Below are 23,606 nucleotides of genomic sequence, written 5' to 3' on the forward strand. Positions count from 1 at the left end.
AATATTTCCTATCCTTTGATACGTACTATTTGCTTTTTGGTCTGTTTTCTAACCAACATTATTTATCTTAAGTGTGTTTTTCACGTGTTTTGTAGCGTAATGTCTTCTGTGGACATTCTTATTTCATGTGTCGTATTTGAAGGAAGTATGATTAAGATATTTAAAAAAAAAAAGTAATTAAAGTTCGTAAAATTAAGTGCTCCATTCAGGAGTTCTCTTGTTCTGTTATCTATATATATATATATATACATGTGAAAATAAAATAATTTTCACATGTGCAGATATATGTATTCATTAAATAAAATAGAAAATAAGTAAAGAGTTAACAGTTCCATTCTATCGATTACATCCTTCTATTGGGATCCTGAAGTGTCCATATGGAAGGATAAAATCGATAGAATGGAACAGACAACTTTTTACTTATTTTTCTATTTTATTTAATGAATATATATATATATATATATATAGTGTCTAAAAATAGCAACAATCAACATTCAATCTATCTAGGTGTGGATCAGTTTGTAAATAAACTGATGCAGTTACTAAATTAAATTATATAAGTGTCTAAGAATGTAACTTTAACACACTAATGAGTGTTATTAAATTAGTTGTTATATTTTATATATTATTCACGCAATATTTCGCTAAACAAATTAGCTTCATCGGGCGTGTGCATCTATCTAGGTGAAATCGGATGCATGACGAAAAAATATCTTTGTAGCTTAACGTTTTTGTGTAAAAGTTTAAAATATTGATTGATGGGGTATATAAAAGATATTTTTGCCGTTTATTGTACATAACAATTTTTAAATCTAAACAAATTATTGTTTTAGTTAAATAGAATGAAATTCATGATTTATTCCTTTGGTTTAGGGTAGAACTGTTTTTCATCCCTCTCATTAAGTCCATCAGGTTCAAGAGTACGTAGCTGATGCATCCAGAACCTTTCTCTCTGTTTTCTCCTTTCGGAGTCCCAATTTTGATTTAACTCAATTATTTGAAAGGTGATATTATCAAAAGTATGTCCTGTTCTTAAGAGGTGTCTCGTAATTGGACAGTTTCTTCCTTTTGTATAGAACGACCGGTGATTGTTAAGTCTGATGTTGAATGTAGTTTCTGTTTCACCAACATACTGCAGCTTGCAAGTTCCACAAGTAAGAATATAAATACTATTTTCCGTTTTGCAATTAAATGTAACATAGATGTTGTATCGCTGCTTTGTTACTGTGCTGCTGAAAGAGTGGTCAGTGTTGGCGGCTTTACAGCACTTACAATTGCTTCTACCGCATTGTTTGTAACACCCAAATTTAGAAGTTCCTTGTTTCTTTACTTTTGATGTCACAAGTATGTCTTTGAGATTTTTGGGTCTGCGATAGGCAATAACAGGAGGTGATGGAAAAATTTCTTTTAAGGAAGAGTCATTTTCGATAAGACGCCAGTGCTTTCGGATAGTAGATGAAATATTTGTCAAATCGGGATGGAAGATTACAACAAACGGAATTCTATCTGCACGGGTCGTCTTATCTTTGTATTCCATGAGGCTAGCTCGATCTTTTTCTTGGGCTTTATCAAAAGCGTCTGTGATGTTTTTGGTTTTATATCCTCTTGATTTGAGCTGTGTTTTTAGTTGTCCCAAACGATAGTTAAGTTTGGATTCCGAAGAGCAAATTCGCTTTAGTCTGATGGCTTGACTGTAAGGTATACTCCTGGAGCAGTGTTTCGGGTGACAACTTTTTGGAGAAAGGAACTGGTGTTTATCAGTTTTCTTTGTGTGGAGATCAGTTGTCATGACCCCGTTTTTTACAAATGTGGTGGTGTCGAGAAAAGCAATTTTCTCGCTTGAAAATTCAGATGTTAATTTAATTGAGTGATGGAACTGATTACAATGATCTAGGAAATCTTGCAAATGTTCTGCAGTATCGTTCCATTTCATGTCAATATCATCAATAAAACGGAGCCATGACAAGGGTTTGTATGGCACACTCAAAAGGATGCGTTCTTCGAGATCCCCCATAAAAATGTTGGCAAAAGAAGGTGCCATTTTTGTTCCCATACTAGTTCCGTCAATCTGTAAAAAGTGCTTGTCGTTATATATATATATATATATGTTCCGGACCATATGAGTATTTGGACAATACGCGTATACTTATATGGTCCAACCGTACGCGTATGGTCGGTCTATATGAGTATATACTGGTATGGTTTTTAACGGGCCGGACCATATGAGTATTTGACCATATAGATATTTTTTTCAAATATTGATTACAAACGTTATACATGTAGCAATAAACTTTATCTTTCGATACATGGCATTGTATTATTTCAAAGGCTACGTGTAAATTAAATATTGATGCCAGAGTTAATTTTCATCGCTAATAACATTCTTGCATGTAAGCTTATCGTAACATTTACTTCCATACGGTATCATAGCTTTTTCGCATTTGCACGTCATGGTTGTGCACGATCTTTTTCAGTTACACCTTGTGTTTGCAAGTGAAAAAATAGCCTTCTTTAGAGCTGGATGTTCTGATGTGTCTACGGTGTTTATAAAGCTCTAGATCTCAAATATCGTAAAATGGATACATTACACCATATTCACGAAACAATTTAAATCAACTACGTTCCTTGCCAGTGACTTCTTTTGTAACAGTGTATTTAGACATTTTTGGAAGTTATATTTTCAAGTCGACAAATTGCTATTCACTCGTTATAACAAATCAGTAGTGAACATCGGTATGAAATGTGTTTATTATAGTTTTGACTAGGTAGTAAAATTAACTATGTGAAACTTCTTTTTTTTATTTCGTTAATCTCTTTATTATACTATGACAATAAAATGACCTATATGATAGTTTCTTTTTAATGAGCGGTCATACCATATGAAGAGTCTAGAAGTATTAAGAGTAAACTGTAACAGAGTGTTAATTACCCCGACCATACGCGTACAGTCGGACCAAACGCGTATAGCCCAAATACTTATATGGTCCGGAACATATACATATTATGAATGAATCCATCCTTAACGTCATCGCCCATAACGACGCTAATTCAGTTATCATGAAAAGTTTCAAAGGAAAGATGAAATCGATTGGACTGTTAACTTGTTTACTTTTCTTACTTTTTTTTTATGAATATTGACATCTGCACCTGTGATATTTTTCCCGCCTTTTTACGTATACACCGAGGATACAAAACCAAAACACGTCACAGACGCCTTTGATAAAGCCAAAGAAAAAGATGATCGAGATATCCTCATGGAATACAAAGATAAGACGACCCGCAGAGATGGAATTCCGTTTGTTGTCACCTTCCATCCCGATTTGACAAATATTTCACCTACTATCTGTAAGCACTGGCGTCTTATCTAAAATGACTCTTCTTTAAAAGAACTTACTTCCATCACCTCCTGTTATTGCATATCGCAGACCCAAAAATCTCAAAGACATACTTGTGACATCAAAAGTTTAGATAGTTATCAAAAGTACCAGGATTATAATTTAGTACGCCAGACGCGCGTTTCGTCTACATAAGACTCATCAGTGACGCTCATATCAAAATATTTATAAAGCCAAACAAGTACAAAGTTGAAGAGCATTGTTAGAAACAAGAAACTTTTTAAATTGGGTCTAGCCAACAATGCGGAAGAAGCAAGTGCTGTAAAGTCGTCAACTCTGACCACTCTAACAGAAGCAAAGTAATAAAGCAGCGATACATCATCTATGTTACATCTGATTGCAAAATCGACAATAGTATTTATAATTATTTTTTACTCGTCTAGTATGTTGGTGAAACAGAAACTAAATTCAACATCAGACTTAACAATCAGCGGTCATTTTATACAAAAGGAAGAAACTGCCCAATTACGAGACACCTCTTATTAGCAGGGCATACATTTTGTACTTTTGAAAACACCACCTTTCAAATAATTGAGGTAAACCAAAACTGGGACTACCAAAGTAGAAAATAGAGAGAAAGGTTCTGGATGCATCAGCTACGTAATCTTGAACTTTATGGACTTAATGAGAGAGATGAAAAACAGTTCTTTACACCTTTTCACTTTTACCTAGTGGGCTGCACGCGCCTGATATACAAAATCTCCAAAGTGAACAAAAATGTTATCAAGTCAAAATTCAAGCGCAGATATAGTATCAAAGCATGTCCAATTGACATTGTTTTTTTTGTTTGTCGCTACTTAAAAATGACCTAAAAGACTTTGAACAGATGTACTCGCATTCTGACCTTTTAAATGCCCAGTTAATTAGGGATGTGAATTTTTATAGGAAATAAGAATATGAGGCAAAGTGGTATATAGGGTAGAACTATCAAAACTTTAAACAGATTCAAAATCACTAATATATGCATACAATTTATCAAGTACTTTCAACGAGTTTTTGACACTCCAAAAGTAATTAATTCCACTATTTTCAAAGGTCTTATTTGAACAATTTATTATCAGGATTTGTTATTGTACCAAGTGTACTAGTAAGTAGAATAGACAATTAAGTAGTGGAACAATGGCTTGAAGATAAAATAAATTTATATTTGTAAGGTTTTTTGTGTAGCTTCGGAAGCCAGTACATAGTTGGGACTTTCGTTGTATTTGGTTCTGCTTGTAAAGAAGTAGGTAAAGGTTTGTGTTTGTTACAGATGTGGTTTTTTGAAAATGAAGTCAGTTGGAATGTTGGTAAATTCGTGATTTCCTTTTGGAAAACCTCAATAAAAAATTTACGTCAAACAATAATGATATTATTAGCAGCTTTATTCAGCCGGGACAAACACATATTCCTTGGCTAGTTTATGTTTGATACGCGAAATAGTTTTTTTTTATGGTTGTTGTTAAGAATAAAATGTTCTTTAAAATGTTGTATACGAATATCAACTATCTTCATTACTGAATTAAAATAAGAGTCCAAAGAATTTTTGTCAGCGTTTTCCCGTTTTACCCATTTCAAACAATACGGAGTGAGTCGTGGATGATATTACGACACTCATTCCAATTAATAAAAGACGGGGGCCGATATGAGGAATATGAGGAATGACTTTAACTCTCGTTCGCAAACGATGTTACGGTTTCCTGTTAGGACATGGGAAATGGGGCCATAAGTGTTTTCGGAATTACTGCAATTACATGACATAGCGTATTATTTAACAGATGAAAACGAATATGTTTCTATTGGCGTAACCATAATCCAGCCCTGTTTTCCTCAAAAGTAACCAACTGAGATATACCTAACTAAAAGTTTGTACTAACATGTGGTACAAGATTTGCTTACCCATGCTGAGCACCTGATTCACAAACTATTTGTGTGGTTCGTTTCCCTCATTTTGTTTTAGTTTTCTGTGTTGTGTACTATTGTTTATCCTGTTTTTGTTTTTCGTTTTTGTCATTAACTTTTAGTTTGTTTTTACTTAAACACCGTATATCACTTTGGTCATGTTTGTGTCTTAAGCCTTTCTTATGACAAAGATTTGTTGCATAACAGTCCGATTTATATATTGAATGTTGCTTGACAAGTTATTATTTCATTACATGTATTGCTTGGAAAGCCAACATCATTTAAGTTTTAAGCATTCGTCAGCAACAAATAACTTAAATTAGTCTTACCTGACATTTTATAATGGTATGGTAAAGGCCCTGTATGATTAGGTGCTGTTGTCGAACCTTTCAAAACATTTTATGATTTCAAATATTAAATTATCTGAATTTATTGTATATAGTAATCATTTATCGGGTTCATGAATATAGTAATCATTTACCGGGTTCATGAATATAGTAATCATTTACCGGGTTCATGAATACAAGTACGAATACAAGTACGAATATGTTGGAATTCGAGTTACATAAATCGAAAAGATTGCAAATGTTGTCACTGTTATTTGATTCGAAAAAAATGTTACGAATGTGAGTTATCATAAGGCAGCTGCAATTACAACTTAACCATGATTGTCAATGAACAGAAAACTTCTGATTCAGTCAAACATCTCTTAACTAGCAGTAACAATAAATCGTCGATACATATATAACTGATCAAGTTGAAATTTGAAAATCTGAACCTACGTGTTAACTTTTTTACATGTTCAGTCGTATTTAATTAAATCTAAATTTTGTTTGTTAATTGTTACCTTTAACACAGTAAAACCTTATGTTATACAACCTCGACTAGAATATATATATATATATATGTATTTGCGAAAGCAAATTTACAGATCTAACATTGTTGGGTTAATGTTTAGACGAGTTATATATATATAAAAACAAGTCTAAATTGAAAACTACATTCAAATTTATGATTGCGTTGGATAAAACCCGCATTTTTTATACGTGTGCATGTAAAACAAATGTCGTTGTAGAAGGGTCTAAATACAGCACAAACAACATTTTCCAAAAGACCAAAAAATGAAAAAGTATATTTAAACAAAACGAATTTGACTAACAGGTCGAACAACTGGTGTTCTTAAACCCTGCTGACTGCCATTGGCGATTGCCAAATTAAATTGATCACGAGATGTAACAATATGGATCTTTATATAAATTTAATACTTAACAGAAAACAATAAACTTGTGGCCAAGATGTTATGCCACAAACACAAGGTATCAATATTTTTTTGTACACCAGATCTAGATTTCAACAATATATGTCTCTTCAGTGATGTTAGGGATCGAAACGGTATTTGGAAGGCCATATAATTTACCCTAATTTTTCAGAGAGACTCTTGAATTTTTTTAAGTCAATATAGGATGAACGGATCATATAAACTGGAGGGAGTATATGATACAAGCCCAAACGGAAAAATATAAACAAGTCTAAATTGAAAACTACGTCCAAACATATGATTGCGTTGGATACACACCGCAATTTTTATACGTGTGCATGTAAAACAAATTTCGTTGTAGAAGGGTCTAAATACAGCACAAACAACATTTTCCAAAAGACCAAAAAGTGAAAAAGTATATTTATATTTATATTTGACTAACAGATATAAGGTTATCCATCGGATCACCAGCAGTGATGGTGATACATGGCTGTGTACATTATGTGTATACAACTCGTCTTAACATCAACCCAACAATGATAGATCTGTAAATTTGCTTTCGCAAATTTTTTGTTCTTCCCTCGCCGGGATTCGAACCCATGCTATGAGATATCGTGACACCAAATCGCCTGCACTGTAGCCGTCCCGCTAGAACACACGACCACCTGAGCTTCATAAAAATGAAAACCTTTCCACGTCAGTTTTAATCTAGCGTCGTACTTCAGTATAATTTCAAGGCAGAATCTTGACCTAATAAACAATTTCTTTGCCTCAGATTTGCTCTTAAAGAGGGACAAAAGATACCAAAGGGACAATCAAACTCATAAATCGAAAAGAAACTGACAAAAACGCCATGGCTTAAAAATGAATAAAGACAAACAGACAAACAATAGAACACATGACACACCATATAGAACTTAAGAATAAACAACACGAACCCCACCAAAAACTAGGGGTGATCTCAGGTGATCCGGAAGGATAAGCAGATCCTGCTTCACATGTGGTACCCGTCGTGTTGCTTATGTGATAACAAATCTGGTAAAAAGTCTAAATCGGTAGGTCCTAATCATGAAAGGGAAGGGGATTGTAGTTACGATGTAAGGAACATATCCGATATCATTTGTAAAACGGTTATTCCTTAACGGTCAACCAACTCGTGATGGCGTCCGTAAAATTTACGAAGGGGATTTCAACTTCATCATTTGGAACTCTTGGTTTAATAGCCTTGATGTGAGGAGCAACCCTCTAAATTTTGCCTCAGATTTGCTCTTAAAGAGGGACAAAAGATACCAAAGGGACAATCAAACTCATAAATCGAAAAGAAACTGACAAAAACGCCATGGCTTAAAAATGAATAAAGACAAACAGACAAACAATAGTACACATGACACATCATATAGAACTAAAGAATAAACAACACGAACCCCACCAAAAACTAGGGGTGATCTCAGGTGATCCGGAAGGATAAGAAGATCCTGCTTCACATGTGGCACCCGTCGTGTTGCTTATGTGATAACAAATCTGGTAAAAAGTCTAAATCGGTAGGTCCTAATCATGAAGGGGAAGGGGATTGTAGTTACGATGTAAGGAACATATCCGATATCATTTGTAAAACGGTTATTCCTTAACGGTCAACCAACTCGTGATGGCGTCCGTAAAATTTACGAAGGGGATTTCAACTTCATCATTTGGAACTCTTGGTTTAATAGCCTTGATGTGAGGAGCAACCCTCTATCAAGAAAATCATGATAGGAAATGCAAGCACGGGAATTTCGTATCAATTGGGAGATATATACCCCGTATGCAGGTACTGCTGGAATGATACTACTTAGAAATGGAAAGTTCACAATAGAAAAGCTGAAATCAACACTTTTGTCGTAAAGTCTTGTTTTCAACCGACCCTCATTGTCAATTTCTAGATGTTAGTCAAGATATAAGGCCAACTTAAATGTATATGTAGTGTCCTTTATCTCTAGGTCGATGGGAAAGGTGCGTTCCATATAGTCACCAAATTTTGAATTATTTAGCGAAGAATAACATCTAAATATATTGGTATAGCGGAAAGTAGAGTTAAAGGATATCGCTAATTTCTTATCTTTCTTCCTAAGAAGTTCCTGTATGAAGTCAGCCTCATAATAATAATAATAAAGAAACAAGTCGGCAAGGAGGGGCACAATTTGTTCCAATGGGAATGCTTGGACAGTCTGTTGAAAAACACGTCCTCCGAACGTACACATATGTTGTCAATCAAGTAATCAAGCATCTTGATAATATCAGTTTCAGAGAATTTTTTGTTTGAATCAGAGTGATCCTTTACAAAGTAGGATTTATCCCTCTCCAAGACAAGATGCTTGTATCTACGTTGGCCATTCTTTTTTTATGAAGCAAAGCAATACCAACTCTTTCAATATACCGTTGTTTGTAAGGAAACTTATGAAGTTTAGGTATGATGTGATGGAAGATCCAGTTCTTTATCTTTGGTTAAAATTCCAAAGGAACATAGAACAGACCTATGGTTATCCCGGATTTCCTCTTTGGTAATTCGTTTATCAAGCAGTTAATGTAATGAGTTTTACATACACAAACGATGTTGTTTGGGGCTTTATCTACGGGGACATTAACATAATTGTTATGGAGGTAGGATTAGTGTTTTGCAACATTTGGGTCTTTAATGATTGACGTAGCATGGACATTGAAAGACCTATTCAGTTCTTAATTCTGATTTGTATCAACGACCTCACTGCCTTAATCCATTCGGAAAGAGAGGAAATGCATTTTAAATGCTTTCTTTTCGGAGATATGAGCCACCTTAAGTTCTATTTTTAGCTATCTTGTTTCACATTCGGGGTCATCTGACAAATTTTTGTTTTTAACTATATACCCTAATGATGATTGTGGACAAGTTGAATACATTAGTCTTAGCAGTTATAGAGGAGATTTTTGTGTAAAGATTACAAAAATTTACGAAAAATTGTTAAAAAATTTAATATATAGGGCAATAACTCTTCAAGGGGTCAACTGACCATTTTGGTTATGCTGACTTATTTGTAGATCTTACTTTGATGAATATTACTGCTGTTTACAGTTTTTAAACTCTATCTGTAATAATATTCAAGATAATTACCAAAAACGGCAGAATTTTCTTAAAATTACCAATTCAGGGGCAGCAGCCAAACAACGTGTTGCCCAATTCATCTGAAAATTTCAGCGCATATAGATCTTGAACTGATCAACAGTTTAACTCCTTGTCAGTTTTGCTCTAAATGCTTTGGTTTCAGAGATATAGGCCAAAATCAAAATTTTACACTTCTGTTCTATTTTTAACCATGGGGCTATCTTGGTTAGTTGACCGAGTCACCGGACACATATTTTTCAAACCAGATACCCAAATGATGACTGTGGCTAAGTTTGGTTAAATTTGGTCAAGTAGTTTTAAAGGAGAAGATTTTTGTAAAGTTAACGACGACGGACGACGGACGGCAAGTGATGAGAAAAGCTCACCTGGCCCTCTGTTTTGGGGTTTTTTTCATTACCTTTTTCATCTGCGTCATTTGATCTATGTTGTGTTGTTAACAAAAATTGCACAATTTCTTCTAGTTACATATTTATCAGTTAAACTTACTTATAATTGTTTACTCACCTTTTATTTCTCGATTAAAACGGTCATCATTTTCAATTAAACGTATTCCACTTTCTTGTTTGCCAGCTGTAAAAATTGTTGAAAATGAATTTACTAATAATTCCAAAAGTGTACACAGACAAAAATCATTTAATTTTCTAAAGCTATTAAACACATTTATTGTTAACTCAGTAAACATAAAAGATTGGAAGTGTTCCCATATTCCTTTAAGTTACGTGTGTATCTATCTATTAACTATTAACATAAATGTATGCATAATCTTAGAAAGATGGAGAGATTAGGGGGCTCTCACTATTGCCCTGTGCTCTTTGTCCAAAAATTTTGACAATTTTTAGCTGAAAATGACAATCTAAGCCCTCTTGTTCTGGGAAATCCTTCTAATACAACCTTTATATATACAGAGTTTATGGTTCAATTGAATGTTATGAGCATTGAAAGACCAGGGGGTCTCACCCTTATTTAAGCGGTCTCCGGTGTGTTTTCACTATGTGTTTTGAATATTCAACTGGCACTTTTGGCGCTCCGTAAACTTGGAAGACACAATGTTTCCAATGACGTCAATGACAGTCTACCAAACACCATCATGGAAAACCCCAAAGATTAGCAAAACAAACATTACCCAATCATGGGTGATCTCAGGTGATTCCAAAGTATAAGCAGATCATGCTAAACATGTGACAACCTCAATGCTACTCTTATAACTATGTTCACAAACTGAGCTAATTTATTCTGCATGATACACAAATGGATTTGAAATGGACTATTTAATAGTTTAACAATACAAATTGTGTCTTGGACGAGAGAGTTGCCTCATAAATACATGGTTAATTTGTATCATGAAAAATACTAGTATGAAATATGGAAGTTAATGAAAGCTTACACAATATATGACAGAAATAAAGTACTAACCCACGCAAGATCGTTCATACCAGAGAAACGCAAAAACAAATAAAATAATTATCGAAACAAATCGCAGAACAACAACAAACATATTCAATCAGCGATAAACGCCACATGATATCAAAAACAGTGACGCGCTTACGTTACTACCATGCCATCTCAAACTTAATACAAATATTCAAACAATTTTTATGACAATGGTGGTATGGAAAGGCAATTTTTTCCAACTTTAACCGAAACATCAATTTAACCCATGAATGATGGAAATATACAAATCACTGATACACGTCACACAGCAATGCAAATTCACATTCAGTATAACAGCTATATTAAAATATGTGACAATGATAGTAATCAAAGACAATTTTATAATAAGTTAGACAAAGACGATACGACATAACACATTATTCAACCGAAACCATACCAAATACATTAAAAATAAATACATGAATGTATGATGTACAAATACAAAGACATGTCTTACAGCAATGTAAATTCACTAAAGACTATGTCTTGCTGTCGACAGAATACTTGTCAACGCTTTAATACCAAATAAAAGAAGGACGAATTTGTGATTTTGTATAATTTCATTCTTTGTGAATATACTCATCATAGAATGTATTATAGAATACTTAGGATTACCATTTGTGCGGTTTATTCCAAACTTGTTTGTGAGATATTGTAAATAATGGTTTTTACATACGAAGACAATACTATTTGAGAACTTATCTGCTGGGACAATGACATATGTCATGCAAAGAGGATAAATCACTCACAAACTCCTGATTTTTAAATGGTTTAAAAACCCATGTGTTCATAGTATGTCGTAGTGTCTAACTTCTGAATGCATGGTCAAAAAGCTTTGATATAGTTCCGACACAGAGGTCAGTTCTAGTTCGTCTTGTATGCGTTTTACTCAACTAAATTATAGTTCTCTACAGCATCCATCAATAACCTGAAGTTCTTTTTTCAATTGGGCTTGGAAATTCTGTATTTCATTTCTTTGATTAACATCTCTCTTAGTTATTTATTGGTAACGATACCAATGTCGCCAGCAATAACAGCTGGACTGTAATTGTATTTAGACGATGCACGTGATCAATCCATAGGTGTTGATGTCACATCTTTGAGATTAAAGGCTTTGTTAACCCTCTTACGAATAACAATCTTGGATGCAAGAGACTTGATTAAAATATATCAAAGTAAAGGTGTATCTTTATTTTAAACTATTAATGTATTTTCCACGTGTGGTATGTGTAAGTTATTATTAACTTGATTCAAGACTAAGAACCCATGAAAATTCCCGTGTATATGATAGAAAGGAAAATAACAAAAATACCGAACTCTGACGAAAACTCAAATCAGAAATTCCAAGTCCATAATCAAATGGTAATATCAAAAGCTGAAACACATCAAATGAAACGATAGCTATTATATTTTACCGAACACCAAAGCAATTCAAGATTATGATGACGGAGACAGACCCAAATTTGTTATGTTTTAGTCATCACAATCTCTAAAATAGGTCGCGTAGATTTCCGTTTTTGATTGCTTTTGGTAAGTAATTAAATATTAATTTGCAATTAGTACAAATACAAACAAATTATTAGTTTCAGAGTTTACGTTGACAAAAACATAAATGCAAGCAGAGTAGTTAATGACCGCATTGTCTTCAAATAAAAACTTAATATGAAAAAGGAACCACCATTTCATATGTTAAATTGGAAAATGGTATAAAAGAACTAAATTATAATGTTTGTCAACATAAAACTGTATTACTTTGGGATGCCATACGGCATATTTTGTTAATAATGAACAAAATGGTAAAACATGTTACACAGACAAACAAGTGATCAGTATGCAAGTATCTTATCTGTCATATTTGTCGAATTTGTAGATAGACTTTTTCAACAAACTGTCGACATTCCTACGGGAAAGAACTGTACGTCTCTCCATTCCGACCTCTTCTTATTTTCATATGAATCGGAGTTCCTTCAGATACTTGTCAAAAACAAGAAGATCAAAGAAGCCAGGTTATTTAACTTTACCTTCAGATATATTAATAATATATTTTCTATTGACCATCTAAACTTTTCTGAATCAGTTTCACTAATATGTCTCTCAGAACTAGAAATTAAATAAACAACATACACGGCTTCCTCCGCCTCATTTTTGGACATATACCTCGAATTTGACATACACGGCATCTCAGTATCAGAATCTATGACAAAAGAGACGATTTTAATTTTGAAATTGTGCATTTCCCCCAACAAATACCAACTACACCTGAAATGGGATATATATTTACCACATTATTCGGTGTTAACGAGCTTGCAGGTCCGATTCATGCTTTAAAAACGGCACCAGTGTCTGAGAAAAGAGTTGATGAACCAGGGGTTTGTCAAAAAACGTCCTTTTTCTAAAAAAAGTTCATCGGAATATACCAAGACCTTGTTGATAAATACCGTAAATTGGGTTATTTTGGTTGTAGTTTTAGTTTGATTTATTTGGTACCTCCTTCGAAAGTGCCAAAATTAAACACACAAAAAAAAAAGCAAACACTAAAAATTGCAACGCCATAATCTCATACTGGTACGACAGTATCGTAATGTTAATTGTCGAGGAAAATATTTCATGTTATTATATCTTAAAATTGAGAAAGGAAATGGTGAATATGTCAAAGCGACAACCATCCGACCATAGAGCAAACAACAGCCGAAGGCAACCAATGGGTCTTCAATGTAGCGAAAATTCCCGCACCCGTAGGTGTCCTTCAACTGGCCCCTAAAATATGCATAATAGTACAGTGATAATGGACGTCATACTAAACTCCGAATTATACACAAGAAACTAAAATTTAAAATCCTACAAGACTAACAAAGGCCAGAGGCTCCTGACTTGGGACAGGCGCAAAATTGCGGCGGGGTTAAACATGTTTATGAGATCTTAACCCTCCCCCTATACCTCTAGCTAATGTAGAAAAGTAAAAGAATAACAATACGCACATTAAAATTCAGTTCAAGAGAAGTCCGAGTCCGATGTCAAAAGATGTAACAAAAGAAAATAAATAAAATGACAATAATACATAAATAACAACAGACTACTAGCAGTTAACTGACATGCCAGCTCCAGACCTCAATTAAACTGATTGAAAGATTATGTCTTCATCATATGAATATCAGGTACAATCCCTCCCGTTAGGGGTTTAGTATCATACTATCATAAAATATATGAGAAGAACATAACCCGTGTCATGCCAACAACTGTTTTTTTAGAAATAAATGTGTTTAGTTCCGATGCAAAGACCCTATCAGTGAATCAATGTTAAAGCCAAAATATGCAATCTTTAATGACCTGACAACAGTATCGTAACTATATCCCCTTTTAATAAGTCTATTTAAAGGTTTTGTTAGTTTATGAGGAGAATACTGACATTTTTGTGCTTTATAAAGAATATTTCCATAAAATTTTGGATGTGAAATACCTGAACGTATAAGATGTCTGCATGTTGAGTTATATTTACGAATTATTTCCTTATACCGGTGATAAAATTTAGTAAATGTTTTGACCAGTTTGTGATATCGAAAACCCTGGTGTAATAATTTTTCAGTAATACATAAATTTCTCTCGCTAAAATCTAATACATTGTTACATACACGAGCGAATCGTACAAGTTGAGATATATAAACACCATAAGATGGTGACAAGGGAACGTCACCATCTAAAAATGGATAATTAACAATAGGAAATGAAAAATCATCTCTTTTATCATAAATTTTTGTATTAAGCTTCCCGTTTATGATATATATATCAAGATCGAGGAAAGGGCAGTGGTCATTGTTATCATTAGCTTTATTTAAAGTAAGTTCTACAGGATAAATTTCTTTAGTATAATTACTGAAGTCGTCATTATTTAGAGCCAATATATCATCCAAATATCTAAAAGTATTGTTAAATTTTTGTATCAAATGTTGTTTTGATGGGTCTTTGCTAATTTTAGTCATAAATTGTAACTCATAACAATACAAAAACAGGTCCGCAATAAGTGGTGCACAGTTAGTCCCCATTGGAATTCCAATAACTTGACGATATACGGAATCTCCAAAGCGAACAAAAATGTTATCAAGTAAAAATTCAAGTGCATAAATAGTATCAAAGCATGTCCAATTGACATAGTTCTTTTGTTTATTGCTACTAAAAAATGATCTAAAAGAGTTTGAACATATGTACTCGCATTCCGACTTTTTAAATGCCCAGTTAATTAGGGATTTGAATTTTTTCTTAATTAGAATATGAGGCAAAGTGGTATATAGGGTAGAAAAATCAAAACTTTGAACAGATTCAAAATCACCAATATATGCATGCACTTTATCAAGTACTTCCAACGAGTTTTTGACACTCCAAAAGTAATTAATTCCACTATTTTCAAAGGCCTTATTTGAACAATTTATTATCAGGTTTTTTATTGTACCAAGTGTACTAGTAAGTAAAACAGACAATTTAGTAGTTGAACAATGGCTAGAAGATGAAATAAATCTATATTTGTAAGGTTTTTTGTGCAGCTTCGGAAGCCAGTACATAGTTGGGACTTTCATTGTGTTTGGTTCTGCTTGTAAAGAAGTAGCTAAAAGTTTATGTTTGTTACAGATGTCGTTTTCTGAAAATGGAGTCAGTTGGAATGTAGGTGAATTCGTGATTTCCTTTTGCAGAACCTCTATATAAAATTTACGTCAAACAATAATGATATTATTAGCAGCTTTATCAGCCGGGACAAAAACAAATTCCTTGGCTAGTTCTGTTAGTTTATTTTTGATACGCGAAATAGGGTTTTTATAGTTTTTGTTGAGGGTAAAATGTTCTTTAAAATGTTGTATTCGAATATCAACTATCTTCATTACTGAATTAAAAAAAGAGTCCAAAGATTTTTTGTCAGCTTTTTCCCGTTTTACCTCTTTATATTTCCTACAATTCTATACATAGCCAAATCTTCAACTGACTATCTGGTTTAATTTGATAACAACACTATATAATTTTACTTTATTGTCTACTTACTGAAATTGTTATGTAAACACAACATGAATTTTTATTCACGAATTTCACAATATGCCAGGTAATTGCTGATTAGACGCAGTTATTGGTAATTGGAATATCAAAATTATTTGTAATCCTTTATCTTAATTTAATTTGTATTTATTGCCACAGCCATACGGATTAAAATTTAACCATGACCGTCAGAAGATTAACATGTACAGCGAAAGAGATGATTAAAATTTATTTCATATGATACGTGTATTTGTTAAAATTAAATAATCTATTTAAAATGTGATTAAAATGTTTAAGATTTTGTTTTATATTTTGTTAAAGTTAAGACTTTTTCAATAGATAGTTCGTTTTTATGTTGTACTGTTACACCACTATGCCAGGTAACAGGGAGGGTTGGGATCCCACTAACATGGTTAACCCTCATTTTCATAAATAAATAAGGCCGTTAGTTTTCGTTTGAAATGTTGTAATTTGGAGGTCTTTTATAGCTGACTATGCGGTATGGGCTTTTTTCGTTGTTGACGGCCGTACGGTGACCTATAGTTGTTAATTTCTGTTTCATTATGTCTCTTGTGAAGAGTTGTCTCATTGGCAATTATACCACATCTTCTTTTTTATTTGTCTTTATGAATATTTCTCTTACAGTTTAATATGTTCTTTTGGTGGTATCTATGTGATGTGGCTCTGTACTTAAACATCCCGTCATTGTGTTATTGTTCTAATACTTTCTGTACTGTTGTCTTTCGTTTTACTTAATTAAATGTGAATAATTTGATGTCTTTTTGTATTTCTTTCTTGCATTTGATGTGGCTCTGTACTTAAACATTCCGTCATTGTGTCATTGTGTCATGATAAATGTTTGTCTATATATCTGTTTGCCTGTACTAAGTCAGGGTTACGACAGTTGTTGTCCATTCGTGAAATGTACTTGTGATTTTGATTTTGCCAATTGATAAGAAAATTTCTGTTTTAAATGTTCTTTACAGTTCAGAATTTTTATGATTTTACTTTTCACTTTAAATGCAAGATACACTGTTGGAATACTTGCACATCGAGACTCAGAATATCATAATAATAAGTAGCACAAAACACATGTTTCTCTCAAATAGAACAAATAACATATTAATCACACATGTTACATGATCTAACGAGTATGACTGTCCCACTGGTATATTTCGCTCCTCTTGTACAATCTTCTTAGCTAACTTGTATAGCTGTTTCTCCTGATCGAGTAGCATGAACTATTAATGGAGTCTGGATAATATTTACAATCGTATCAATCGTTCTCGAAAAAGGGATCGTGTTGCTTAGTCAGTAGTTTTCGATATTGTATTTTGTTTACTGTTGTTCGTGTTTTCGCCGTTCGTGCTTTGAGCTGTCATATCATTGTCACTTTGTTATCGACAAGCAATTTAGTAGATTCCTTTCCTATCTTTTGCCTCGTTTTAATCATATCGCGACAGAAGTATTTTGCGTCAAAGCATAATTTATCTGTTGGAATTTGTGTGTTATCCTATGTTTTCGTAAAGGGCTTGAAAAATAATCCAAGTATTTTACTACGTCTGCAACAGAAAACATAAAGTATTCTTACCTGACGTTCTATGACGATAATCTGAATTCGTAGGTGCTGATGATGTACCTTTCAAAATATTTTGTAATTGAACAAATGAAACACGTTAATTTATTACATATAGTAAATTAACTGTTTTTAGAACCCATTTTTTTTAAGGGCATTATTAATTATCTCAATTGAGAATGGAATACAAGTATAATAATGAGATCAGTCGAGTAATATTGAACCTATGTTAATACAAATTTGGTCACTATTAAATTCCTTTCATTCGATAATAATGTAAAAAAAAACTACAGTATTAATTTCAATTATATACGTTAGGGAATGGTTCTAATATATAGTTATTGGCTGCATCAGTTAACAAATATTTAAACACAAACTTTTTTCGTAAATGAGACGATTAAAATGCATAGGTAATGGCCTTCCAAACACGACACAAAATCAGTTCATGTACACAAAAAATGCACGAAAAGAAGCTAAGGCGCTTTTGTTGCTGTTCTTATTATCAAAATTACAGTCAGACAGAAAAACTCTAACTTCGTTGAATGTTTAGGAAACGGCTTGGATTGATTCCTTAGCAAAAGAATTTGAAAATACTTTTTAGGTGTAACACCACCAAATTGGGCCCTCTGAAAAAGAACATATTTGAAATTAAAAAGTTCCTACTAATATGATATAAATAAAACTATGCAGAATATATTTTAGTAATTATCGTATCAAAAGGAAGATGAAATGTTAATGTTCCTTGTGTAGAATACATATTTATGATTAACAACAGTTATGTAAGACTTATCTTTTAACACAAAAATGTTTAATATGCTTGTAGTTGATCATTAGGAGGTTTCAATAACAAATTAGCATGGATAATTTTCAGTTAATGTAAAACTCCTCATCCAATGATGTAATCTTTAACGTGCAGTTTACAGTTACAATACATCGACGGTTAATATATCACTGGTCATGTTAAACTTTAAAACACTCAACTTACGCTTTAACATCCCACCATGTGGAGGATCTGACTGAAATCTTAGTTTTGTTTGTTGCTGGTCATCTATGTAAAATAAGTAACTGACCTTAGTTTTGAAAAAATATTGTCTTCAGCAATATGGAATGAACCATGCAAGTTTTCTTTTAATAAAATTCTAACCATACAAATGATATACTTGTTGGAAGGTGGGAAACATGGTTCGCTGTATAATTATTCCAACAATTAACTCTCAACAAAATAAATTTGTATCATTGAAGACCTTTGTAAATCATAATCCCGATATTTTATTTCTGATTTCTAATACACGATTTTTGTTATTTTGCTATTTCCTTGTTGACATAATTGTTTGTTCTTAAGTGATTAAAATTATGTTTATCACAAAGTTAACCGCAGTTCTCCAATTATTTACATTGACACCTCTGGTATCTGGTTTTTCTTTAGCTCACACATTGTTGTCGATATAATGGATCTCTATGCGACTAGTGTAAAAGTTTATCTACCTATAAATTCAATTTTCGACAGAAGAAAATGTTTACACCAAGTAAAAAATGTTAAAGTGGTTTTTCTTTCGTTTGATGCGTTTGAGTTTTTAATTTGTTTAAGGACGTTCTTTTTTTTGCAAAGTAGTAGCAAACTCGCTTTATGGCCAATATTGCATCCAAATAATTTGAAGTTAAACTGTTCTAATGTAATGATGTCATAGACTGATAACTAGTTAAACACATTACACATTACAACCGTGCGCTATTGATCCAACGTTGCCGAATTCGGAGTTTTCCGGGACTGGATCCACGACTGCGATATCTATTTATTATCAAATAATTGTTGAGGATATTTTTGATACAAAATAAGAAATGAGGCATAATTGCCAATGCAAAAACGATCCATCAGAGACCAGATGCATGGAAGTCTACATGCAATTCCTGGGTTTTGGTTAGTTGTTGAGGAAAAAATAATAGGCTCATACTTTCAGCATGTCAGGCGGCCATTTAAAATGTACAATACTAAGCTTTAGTATCACGTAGAAACGTCTCGCAATGTATACCTAGATGATGAAATGAAATATTAAGATAAAAAAAAATAATACTGTATGTAAGTAGTCTTCACTGATTCAAATCAAAGACAATACATACTTCTAGCAGTTTAATTATATTCGTCCTTGTCTTTTTAAGCTTTTCTTTGCAGCAAGAGGTTTTTGTATTGTTTACGGCCTTACATTGACCTTTTGTTGCAATCATTTGCGTCATATGGTATCTGATGGAAATGTATGTCATTGTCAATCATTCATCAATTCTGTATATTATATTTTTAATTCTAAAATATAATTGTACACATACCTGTCATATTCCGTCCAAAACCGAAATCATTTGCAGAAGAACTTATTCTGGTGTTTTGATTGACAGCTGAAAAAAAACATTCAAAAATGAATTAACTAACAATTTTTCAAAAGTATTTACAGAAAAAAATCGTATTCATTTGTCGAAAGACATAATAACGTTCATATTGTTAATATCATAACTATATAACCTGTAGTAGCATTTCACAAATCTCGTTGTCATACTTTTAGGTGTTCCTCATTGAACTTCAAATAAATATTGCAGATGTACCAATGAAACCGTCGAAACTATATATATATATCAGAACAACATCAAGACATGAAATTGGGATTTTTTTCTTGGTTCGTGCACATGTACCTTAAAGTTGCATTGATTTTATATAATGTGTTGGTGTCAAAAAACGAGACGAAAGATTACAACGGAAGATCAACTTAAATCTCGTTTACAAAACACGAAAACGAAAAACGATGATAAGACAGTTTACTGACAATAAAACATAGAAAACACCATTGACTGAGCAAACCAAACCTAATCCAAAACCGGTGTGGCTCGGAAATGTTAGCAGATCCTTCAATTCATGTGGTACCTACGTAACCAATTTAACTAAGTTTATGTATTAACTATGCAATTCACCATCAATCAATAGTTTATGAACATAAGTCATGTAAATTATATACCCCTTAAACTTTTGAAAGAGACATTTGAATATTCAAATAGCTGTTTTGTAATAACGTACCGGTAGTTACAACACATACATTGTAGAATTAAAAACAAAACTGCAACACTGAAAACCATTGCAAAACCAAATTTAGGTTGATTTCAGAAGTGTACTGATTTACGCGAGGCAACCATTTTGTTTCTCACGTACACATGTAGTGGTGAATTTAATTCAGTGAAAGAAGGGCGGGATTGTAGTTATAAATGAGAACTCATCCGTCGTCATTTATGTTTAACGATATTCCAATTAGGAAACTGGTGTCAGCATCCTCATAATTTCGGAAGGGAAAGTTGACTTTAAGTTGACTTTAACTATGTTACTTGAAATCCTTGGTTGGATAAGAGGGGGCATTTTTTGGACACTGAATAAACACATGAAACACCAGGGTTGATTGTTTGTTGCAAAATTGATACATTTGATAAAAATTATTTTGCGTAATACGTGTATCTTTATTTTTAGCTGAGAGTGTTTTTTTCTTCAGGTAAAACATATAAAATGTTAAGAATTAGAACAATTACCTCACCAAAAAAGAACATTAATTTATAATACAACTAAATAAGACACAATGTGAATGCCATATGCTCAGAGATATGATACAATGCTGTTAAATATAGCTTCATTAAGTAACTTACTGTCATCGGGTTTGTTCTTTTCGGAACAACAAATCTTCCAGCAAACTACTGACAGCACAATAATCGTTAAAAGGCAAGTTGATGATACAACAGATATGATGATAATCTGAACTAAAACAAAGATATATATTTATTACTAATTGGATACAAAGAAATATTTTTTTTCATTTAAATATAGATTATTTATCAAAAAATTTGCGACGCATTTGTAATTATTAAAAAAAACTGTATTGAAATACTATAGGCGAAGCAACCTCGTATATTTGAAAACTGGAGATTTGATATGCCATTAGGAAGCTCTTGTCTGTAATATCACTTAATATAGTAATACAGAGAATAATTTTGGCTCAATCAATTTGTGCAATGATCCATTAGTGTTAAATGTTGAATAACAATGTTTATTTTTGTATGTGTGTGTAGTCCTTTTCTTTGTTGCCTCCAGCTATCAATGTCTAGCTAAAACTATACCTGATGTTATAGAATCTGTAATTATTTCTGGTTTAACAGTAGTCGATTTCTGCGATGGGGTCACAACACTGACTGGAACAATTAATTTTTTCAAAAGTTTGAAACCTTAAATCACAAAAATTAAAACAATTTCTTAAATATAAGTAATTGAAGGAGTGTTATAACATAAAACATGTGAATTGATAAAAACAAATGTAGTTATGGTTCCATGTAATGATTGGATTTTTATTATTGTGATATTCTTTTAGTTGCATAATTCGTAACAATAAAAAAAAACATCGAAAAATTCTCTTAATATACAGATCCCCTAAAACATGCTGTTGACATTCTAATTGATATCAATTCTTGGTATAATGTAGGTTTCTGAAATTAGTTTTTCTGACCCCTGAACATAAAATGTGGTTGGTTCTGACTGAAATGATTTACGGGCATGTTAAATTTTAATCAAAACGTATGAATTATTACATGAACATCACTTTCAAACATTCGCGATAAATCGTATTGATAAACTGTAATAAAAAAATGAATAGTTAATCAATTTTATATTGTTTTGGTCTGTTTAAAAATGAAACAGTTAAATATTTTCGAAGTTAGAGAATAATTTTGTTATAATTTATTTAACTTGCGAAATATAAGCTTTCTGAAAAAAGGTTTATATGTATAGATATATTGTTGGTAAGTCGTTTCATATAAACAAAACGTATTAATCTCTACGAAGGAATGAAACAAATTTGAATGCAAAAATTTGCATATCCATTGTTTGGCTAAATTCGAGAAAAGTATATTTAGATTGTATTTACAACACTGTCAGTCAGAAATAAATGTGTCACATGATTAAACTCATATCATGGCTAATGACTGCAAAATCAGTAAATACATTGTATATTGATCATCCTTTACGACGGAAAGGGATAACTGACCTACAGAAATTCATACACGTATTGCAATGCACTACGTATTATCATATTGACCTCGGTAAAGATGGAAAAAGAACCAATCGATATATGGACGCTATACATTATTGGCCAAGATTGTTAAACTTAATGCAACAATGTCGCAGACGTTTAGGTCCAGGCCAAATCCCGCTAAGGGAAATAACGACCAAGAGTCGATGCATTCAAGGATCTAATATGGTTAAGCTAAATTGACTAATTATATATATAATAAAGACCAATAATACCATTGTTGTTGTCTGGTTTGATAGTTATATTTGCCAAATAGGTGATTCCGCCTGTTTCCATTTTTGATACACAGCTATACGAATGGTTCACAATAATTTGAGTAACTGTTAAATTCCATGTAAATGACTCGCAGCCTTCAGAACATGCGCATATCTTTGGGGAACAAATTCCGTTTTTATGATAGCACGTCTTTGTTACGTATCGAAAATCATCATGTGTTTTTTCGTCAATAAGAAACTCTACAGTACACTGCCAAACAGCGATGTTAGTCGAGCAAACGAACTGATATACTGTTATGCTATTTTCTGTTAAGATCTTTGCAACGAGATCTATGTCAGGTACTAAACCTAAAATGGTTATTGAAACATTTTCTTTAAAACATATTCATAAGTTTTCTCGCATGTAAGAGGAAGATGAAGATGAAAAGGAGGAGGAGTGGAGGACAATTATGTTTAAAATGTATTTTCTTGTGTAAGTTGATTTAAGAAAAATACAAATCTACACATAGAATCTTTAACTCAATACCATTTTGTTTCATTTCTATAGTGCATATTCGAATACAGTTTTGAAGGTTGCAACAAGAGCATTTTTG

The 23,606-nt window shown here is 32.6% G+C and overlaps 1 protein-coding gene across 2 annotated transcripts in view; it reads right to left on the minus strand.

Moving 5' to 3' along the window:
* LOC139502925 (uncharacterized) overlaps window positions 1-23,606 on the minus strand; it is a 57,800-nt gene that overhangs the window by 18,428 nt on the left and 15,766 nt on the right. For both annotated transcript variants that reach the window (XM_071292593.1, XM_071292594.1), the window contains exons 4-11: window positions 23,014-23,361; window positions 21,834-21,938; window positions 21,366-21,476; window positions 20,016-20,081; window positions 18,679-18,741; window positions 17,709-17,756; window positions 10,175-10,240; window positions 5,606-5,662 (exon numbers count right to left, since the gene is read on the minus strand). In XM_071292593.1, the coding sequence (XP_071148694.1) occupies window positions 5,606-5,662; window positions 10,175-10,240; window positions 17,709-17,756; window positions 18,679-18,741; window positions 20,016-20,081; window positions 21,366-21,476; window positions 21,834-21,938; window positions 23,014-23,361 (864 nt within the window). The remainder of the gene's footprint in view (window positions 1-5,605; window positions 5,663-10,174; window positions 10,241-17,708; window positions 17,757-18,678; window positions 18,742-20,015; window positions 20,082-21,365; window positions 21,477-21,833; window positions 21,939-23,013; window positions 23,362-23,606) is intronic.

This window comes from Mytilus edulis, chromosome 14 (genome assembly GCF_963676685.1).
Source record: "Mytilus edulis chromosome 14, xbMytEdul2.2, whole genome shotgun sequence".
NCBI classification, from domain to species: domain Eukaryota; kingdom Metazoa; phylum Mollusca; class Bivalvia; order Mytilida; family Mytilidae; genus Mytilus; species Mytilus edulis.